General features: G+C 44.4%; 1 protein-coding gene across 1 annotated transcript in view; it reads left to right on the top strand.

The window, feature by feature from the left end:
* The first annotated feature begins 3058 nt into the window (after positions 1-3058).
* The window catches only part of KIAA1210 (KIAA1210 ortholog), a 71595-nt gene continuing 66514 nt past the window's right edge, over positions 3059-8139 (top strand). The window contains 3 exon segments of the mRNA XM_002832037.3: positions 3059-3106; positions 3108-3348; positions 6090-6210. Of these exon segments, the coding sequence (XP_002832083.1) occupies positions 3059-3106; positions 3108-3348; positions 6090-6210 (410 nt within the window).

Raw genomic sequence — 8139 nt, 5'->3', positions numbered from 1 at the left:
AGAGGTTGCAGTGAGTGGAGATCACACCACTGCACTCCACCTGGGTGACAGAGTGAAACTCCATCTCAAAAAAAAAAAAAAAAAAAAAAAGAAAGAAAGAAAAGAAAAGGAAATGTGTTTTTTTCCTCTGGAGACTTCTAATCTAAGTTAAGGAGAAAAGTTATATGCATTTGAAACACCACAAGGACAACAAAAGACAGTATATAATAAAATGTGGAATGGAATGGTATGATAATAGCAATTCCTATCAGTTATTTAGGCCTTCCTAAGGGACAGGCACCATGCTAAAGGCATCACACTTATTATCTCATTTTAATCCTCATAACAACCCTTTGAGATGGGTTCTATTAATATCTCCACTTTTGAGCCAAGGGAACTCAGGTTTACAAAGAGTAAATAATTTGCTGTAAGGCAGTTGGTAAAGGCAGGCAGAGCTAACATCTCGTTCCCAACTTTTTATTTTGAAAACACTTCAGAATTACAGGCAAGCTGAAGAATACTGTAATGAAGACCCATATATGCCTCACCTACATTCACCAACTATTAACATTTTACCACATTTGCTTCATCATTCTCTCTCTGTCTCACTACACACACACACACACAAACACACTCCTATGCATTTTTTCTGACCTAATTGAGCATAAATTGCAGATATCATTACACTTCCTTTCTAAATACTTCAGTATGTATCTCCTAAGAACAAAGACATTTTCCTACATAATCACAATGCAGTTACCGCACCTCAGAAACTTAACCAGAGTCAGAATTTGAACACAACTCTGACCCCAGAGCCTTGACCACAGGTGCTATGAGATTTCAGTAGAAGGAGCCATCAATGCAGTTTGGGGATTATAAGATGGATTTTCTGTGGACTCTCTACTTCTGATTATTTGAAGTAATGGAAGGAAGGAGTTAGGAAGAGAATCACAAAGCATGCATTATCCAAACACTAAAGCTCATGGTTTTCAGAGTGTGTTCTATTTGGGTGGGAAGGGAATGATACAGATTTGCCTTTCTAATTAGCTTCTTTTCTGGCCAATATTAAAATTGGTCTTTCTTAACAGCCTGCTGACATTACAACCAGGGTAGGTATTCCAAAAGTTATTCTTTGATTAAAAACACAATTACAGGAAATGTACTAAGTGGGTAAGCAAAGCCACATATGAATAATGGAGAACTAACCACAAATTTGACTTAGAAAGGAATTCTAGCTAGAAATTCTAGCCACAGGTCAGACTTTAGCATCTGCAACATAAATCTAGTTCTTGCTCAGTTATGTTCCTTTTCCCCAAAGTTAACAAGAGAGGGTCGCATGCACTGCCCCGTCCAGAGACCCCAGCCTACCCCCCCAATGAAATTCCAGAAGCAGGATGTTGCCTATTTCAGACTGAAAGGAAAAACAGGCCTCTGCTACCAGACTTGCGAAGACCCCCTGAAGGGACCCCAGCCTAAATTTCTTCTTTCTTCTTATTCTTATTTGGACAAACCCAATTTGGAAAGCCTGTCAGATTAGGCCCAGCTGGACAGTGTTTAATGCTCCTCATGAATACATGCACAGGAGAAATCACAATCTTTTGAAACTCTTGATTCCTCAAAAATCATTTTAAAAAGCCAAAAGCCTGCATCTGCATTTGTTTGCTTGTCGCACTCCCACTAGGCACTTTTAAAAAATCAAAATATTTCTGATCTGTGCATCTCAGAGGCCAAGGTAGGGACACACACCTCTTTATGGGACTGAGATTGGGAAAGGTGTCCTACTGGGTCTTCCAGGCAGTCAACATTAGGTCACACTTTTGCTCGCTGTCTCTCTGTCTCCAGTTCTTTTGGTTTTCTGTGGACACAATCTGATCTGCAACATCTCTGAATCCATGTAATGTAAGCCATGTTATAATTGGGGTTCCCCGTGTACACACAACCTTTGGTAGGGACTTTCATCTCAAGGGCAGAAAAGATTTCACAAATTTAAGGAAATTCTTGCTTTTTTGGTTCATGGCCCCAGACTGGCTTAGGGAGTAAATAGTTTTCCTTAAGACTGAACAAGAACAGCTTAGAACACCTCAAAAGCAGTGTTCACATCTAGATGGGAATGCTTGCAGCCTTGCTACTTAAATTTTCTTTCTTCCCTGCTTCCCTGGCCTCTCTCTTCTCCCCTCTGCTTCCCTCTCCCTCCATCCCACACCATCTAAAATGCCAGAAAGCGATTTATTTACATCGCCTTCCCAAAGCCCTTGAGTGTCCTTTACTGCTCGGATAAAAGCCTCTACTCTTTCCTTAGGGTTTCATCTCCAAATTACTTCTCACGCTCAGCTCTGCAGGGATACAGAGAGGCTAAGAAAGAGCATCTGGTATTTTGCTCTAAGGATGCTGTTGTGGCGGGAAGATGGAGACAGAGGGAAAAGGGGAGTTAACAGTTCCTAACCATGTAAGGAACAAGCCCAGCCCTTTTTGGACTGAGATCAGAAGACAGCGAGAGGCCTTAGAGAAGAAACTTTATCTGGCTGGTTATTGCTTCGGCCTGTGGGTCTGGGGCTGCGTGCGTGTGGGCGCTTGAAGTGCGGAGCTGCCCCCACGTGGCAGCCTCTAAGGGCATGCCCACAGCGCGGGCTCCCATGCACCCCAGCAGGCAAGGCACGTAACCGGCCAGCGGCTCCCTCAGCAGCACCATGGCTAGCTTTCATGCTTGCCTCAAGATTTCAGAGTAAGTGGCGGGCGCAGCCGACCTACTCCCCCTAGACACCACGGAGTGGAGGGTGGCAGAACGCCAGCCGGCCTTGCAGGGGCCCCTACCCGCCCTAGTCGTGCGCTCGCCGCAAAGACGGGCGGCGAGGAATGACCCGCGGGTGGGCGGGGGGCAGCGAGACACCTCTGGGCTCGAACTTGCAACATCATTCCCCTGTGCACCCCGCCGGTTGGGGGCGGTGCCCTCCTGGGAGAGCTCGCGCAGGTGTGCGTGTGCGTGTGCGTGGGAAAGCTCAGCAGCGGGAGAGCCCTCGACCCAGCTTCTGTGACTCGGCAGGTCGGGGGACACAGAGACAGGTCAACTCTACGTGGGGAAATGAGGGCCGGCTGGACGCCTCGAGGCTTCTCTGCCTTTCACGCTTCCTCTCCTTCCTGCCCGGCACCCCTACCTGGCTCACCTGGGCCCCAGGGACCGAGGGGCCAGGACCGGAAGTCGAGCGTATTCCCACGGCTGTTGCAGTTGTCTTTGGTTGACTTACAAAGGCAAGAAGGAGGGAAGCACCAAGGGGGAGCTTCGCCCAGCTGCAGTGACTGACCTGGAAATACCTAGTTATTCCCGAGGCTTCCTGTCCTGCACACCGCGATTCCCTACCACTTGGTGCAGGGGTACTTTGTGGCACTCCTACAGCCTTGGCTTTGCCAGAGTTTGTAAGAAATGACTCAAGTCTGAGAAGGGAGATTTGCACAAGGGTGATGTTTATATAACAGACAGACTAGGCAGAGAGACTGGACAAAGCTATAGCTTCTCTATGTGTCAAGAAACCTAGCCAACATCATCTCAAAGTAAAGCACCCCACAAACCTGGATTTTACAAGGCTCATTTCATTGATTAGTAACACCATTCAAATAACTGACAGCAATAATTCCGTCAAATAATGTGGTTCAATTACATCAGAACATGATGTTTTGGCACTAGTAAGCAGCCAGCAAGCAGCTAGCATGACTGACAATAAATGATCTTGTAGGGAGATAAGGGAGATGGGGAACTGGGGCCAAGAAGTGGAAGAGAGACGAGAGGAAGGCCGAGAGAGGGGTGGAAAGAGAGAGGGAAACATGGATGAGTAGAGAAGAATCACCTTAAATTTTCTGAGTTGTCTTAATTTTCTAAATTTATTCCAAGCTGTACAATATGCAGTCTCCCAGTTACTTGATGGGGTATTGTATTCAAGCAGTATATTCTTATTATGTGTCCACAGTGTTGTTTTTGGATGTTGTGTGTGCATATGTTTACATATTGCAAGCAATTCCAAAAGGAAGAAGATATTAACCAAAATGGATTTAGTCATATGGTTAATTAGTGGGTATGTGAGTGTACATGATTATTGCCAATTTTCAATCATGGAGTGAACACTCTTCTTTTCCCTTAACTATTCCAACTTGGAATCACAGCCAGAAACCCACCTCACTCATTGCAATCCAATCATTGAGCGTTGAGCGTTGCATGGGTTCATTTGGCCCTGACAATTTGGCACAAAGCTAGCTACACTGTAGCTACAGTGTAGCTACAGTGTAGCTAGCTTCTCCCTCCGGGAGAAACTTTTCCTTTCCCCTCCTGGAGCCAAGCAAGCACAGTGTCTGGCACAAGTATTTGTTGAAGGAATCTTGTTGACTGAACGAAGATGCGTTTAAGGAGCTTGCCTTCTTAGGGGGTGACTAGGCCAGTAAACAGCAGTCTGCAAGAGGTGGAGGATGGGGACATAAGCTCAGTAGGAGAGAATGTAAATGAGAGTAGGAGCACTTGGAAGCGAGCAGATGGAGGAACGGTGGGGTCCTCTTCTTTGAGCTTTTTCCTAGGCTCCAGGTGTTGTGGGAGAGGAAGACTGGGAGGGAAATGGTGCTGGCTCAAACACTCACTGCTCCCCCATAAACCTTGGGCACTGTCGCACCCTCCATCCCCCTAACACCCCCACCTCCCCCCAACACAAGGAGGTTTCCTAGGATCACAACTTGGCCAAATCAGCAGGGTTGCACTTTCTCAAGGAAGCCCAATAGGCCTTGAAATTCAAATTTGGGCAGAAACACAGGATTGGTTCACAGTCTCCTCTCCCACATAACAATTGCAGTCTAGATTTTATGTATAAATATATACATTTCTCATCGTGGAGATGTTTGAAATGTCTGGCCAGTGGTGGAAATGGGTATGTTCAGAGCAGCCATCCATATTCTTGTGGGCCTTGACTCCATGCCAAGAGCCTCATTGGCACTTTGCTCTAATCAAATGAGTCTCTAGTTTAAAAACCCAGTTTGGGTTTTTAAATTCCAAACTAGTTACTGTAGATATAGATCTTGCTCAAGATAACTAGTTATTAAGTTCTGTTACTATTTTCATAGAGATAGAAGGACGGCAGGTTACAGGAGAATTATCAAGAGATTGGTGAATACGCTTATTGGAAGAATGGAGAAAATAGCAGTAGGCTTGAATTATGTGACACCATATTGCACAAGTATAGAAGGAGATGAAGGCAAAGCAAAAGAACTTTTTAAATCTGACAAGACCCTGTAATTGTGGGGTGGGTGACAATGTCTTCACTTTAAGGGTAAACAAAGTGGGCCCCAGAGGTTTTTAGCTATCCTCTTTGGGTCATACAGTCAGTGGCAATACAAAGATTAGACTCCTGAGTACCCTGACTCCCAGCACAGAGCTGTCTAGCTCAGATAGAGGAAAGATTGTCATCTGAGTAGTAGACCAAAAGCATACATTGTGGGATACTGTGGCCTCTCTCTGGGACTGCTGCAGAGGTCAATTCAGCCTAAGGCAAAATGGTGAGCTCAGGCAACTTTTTGTTGTTGTTGTTTTTGAACAGGTCTCTCACTCTGTCACCCAGGCTGGAGTGCAGTGGAACAATCATAGCTCCCTGCAGCCTTGAACTCCTGGGCTCAAGTGATCCTCCTGCCTCAGCCTCCCAAGTAGATGGGACTACAGGTGTCTACCACCATGCCTGGCTAATTAAAAAAAAAAAATCTTTTTATAGAGACAGGGTCTTGCTATGTTGCCCAGACTGGTCTCAAACTCCTGGGCTCAAGTGATCCTCTCATCTTGGCCTGGTATTACAGGCATGAACCACCGTGCCTAGCCCAGGGCAACTTTGTTTTTAGCAACCCCAGTCTCTCCTGTTACAACCCATTTCCAATTTCAGTACCCCTTCCACCCCAGGTGTTCTGGGCCTGAACTTTGCCCTTCTCTCCAAGCCTGTCTTCTCCAGGCCTCTGGCCTTCTAGGCTGTGGACTTCCTCTTGGCTAACACATTGCCATCTTGTGGCCCAGGGGCTAGCTCTTAGCCAACTGACCTGTGATGATAGGTTAGTAGACATTAATGATTAACTCCTGATAATGTGTATTTCAACAGGACCTGGATGCTTTTGTGTCATTCCAGTGATTGCTGGTAATCTTGGGGATCTGGCCAGGATAGTGGGCCCCTCACATCATGCTAGTCAGCTTCTCCTACTCCAAGAACAGGATTCAGGAAAGTGAGGCTGAGAGCTTCTGCAACAGGTACTTGACACCTGACCAGGGAATTACTATTGTAAATTATGTGTCAGCCTGCTCCCCTTGGCTGCAAAACTTCCCTGATGCCCCTGGAAGCAGTGTGGGTTGCAATTTGAGATTTGAAGCCACAAATATTGACTTGTAATGAGGTCCAGTTGCTGGTATTCTGGGGATCCATGCATTCTTTCTTGGCCCTGAGTAGCCCCCTGGAATCCAGATGCTAGAGGACGGCCAACCCTGAAGTGCCCTCTACCAACCTGGGCCCATCTCCCCATAGCATCTGCAACCAGTTCTCTGGAACCTGAGACCTTGTGGCATACCTAGCTGCACGGAGAGAACAATGATGAACATGAAATTTGGCTCTATGTCACCTTCCAGTTAGGGAAGGCAAATTTAGGCCATTTGAAAGCACCAGAAATGTGTAGCTACAGCTTAGCCTGCCAGATCAGACCCAACTTCCACTCCTCACTGTAATTAGAAGTGTTTAATGTGGTCATTAGAGATCCCTGTGGCACTTCACTTCCTTCTCTCCCTCCCTTCTTTCATGTTTTTTTTTTCTTTCCCCCTCGTTTTAGAAGAAAGATTGTTAACTTTAATTCCCTGGCAAGGGACTCAGTCTGGGTGTCACATTTTGCTAACTTGCATTCACTCAGTTGCACTTTTCATTCATGAGAGTGATAGGAGAATTGATGGGTGCCAATGGAGTGGCAGGTACCAGTGTAGGGGTCAGAGGGAGGAGGTACTGTCCCAGGCCCCCAGCCTCACCCTCTGTAAGGAGTTAGGGGGAAACTGGCTCTTGGGCAATTTCTTGAATAAATTATTTTCCATATTTACCAGTTTACCTAAAGTTTTTCCTTTCAGTTATTTACAACATAAAGTATTTAAGTCTTTGCAAAAATTCATTTAGGAGAAAATGATTTTAAAGCTTTTGGAGATGTCTCTAAAGATGTAGTTGACAGGTTTCATTTGGTCTTTAGCAGCATTCTAAGGGATGTTCCATTTGTTGTAGGGAGGTTTGGTTTCCTTGGGAATATATGAACAATCTGGAAAAGTATGTTATTTCATCAGGAGCCAAAATTTCAGCATATTATATGGGAATGCTTACATTTGTTTCTTTAAAGAAATTTCTGTATTTTTCTTGATTGACAATGGAATATTTGTGTATATTTATGGTGTACAACCTGATGTTTTTATATATGTATACATTGTGGAATGACTAAGTCAAGGTAACTAACATACCCATCACCTCATATACTTATTTTTTGTGCACTAGCTTCTTTTGAATCCTTTGAAAGTGCATTTTCAGTTGTGTCAACTTTAGCATTTTTAGAATTCTTTCATCAGTTTCTCATATAGCACAATTTTTTGTTGTGTGTTATTTCTGGAAATTAGTAACCAAAATGTAAAATGCGATGTGATTGCCCCTGTCATTTCCTAATTGATTTTCTACTTTAGCATTCTTTTAGCTTTTTAAACCAATCTGCTTCTTATCCTTCCTTCACAATTTCATAGTTATAGTCAGTGGGTAGCAAATTTGAGGAATGAATCCTTCAATGTATTATAGTAATCCCTTCTTGGCATCTTTACTCTCCTTCTACTGCTTTAAACGGTTTTACTCTTTCATGAAATCTTCAATAGCTATTAAAACCACCCATTCAATTCAAATTTGCTGTAAACTTTATAATTCACTAGAAGAAATTAGTTTTAGTGAATTGGCTTGCTTTCAAAAGGCCAAGTTAAGTTAGTGAAGGCTTGCCATTTGATTACTTCAAATGCATATATAGTACTACCTTGATCCAGTACTTCTGGGTCAAGGTAAGTACTTGTTCTCTTAACAGCTGGATGAGCTCACCTCACCTGCCACTCACCTCCTGCTGTGTGGCCCGTTTCCTAACAGGCTACAGACCGGT

The sequence above is a fragment of the Pongo abelii genome, chromosome X (genome assembly GCF_028885655.2).
Source record: "Pongo abelii isolate AG06213 chromosome X, NHGRI_mPonAbe1-v2.0_pri, whole genome shotgun sequence".
NCBI lineage: Eukaryota > Metazoa > Chordata > Mammalia > Primates > Hominidae > Pongo > Pongo abelii.
The sequence above is the reverse complement of the archived record's forward strand: the minus strand, read 5'-3'. Positions and strand labels throughout refer to the sequence as shown.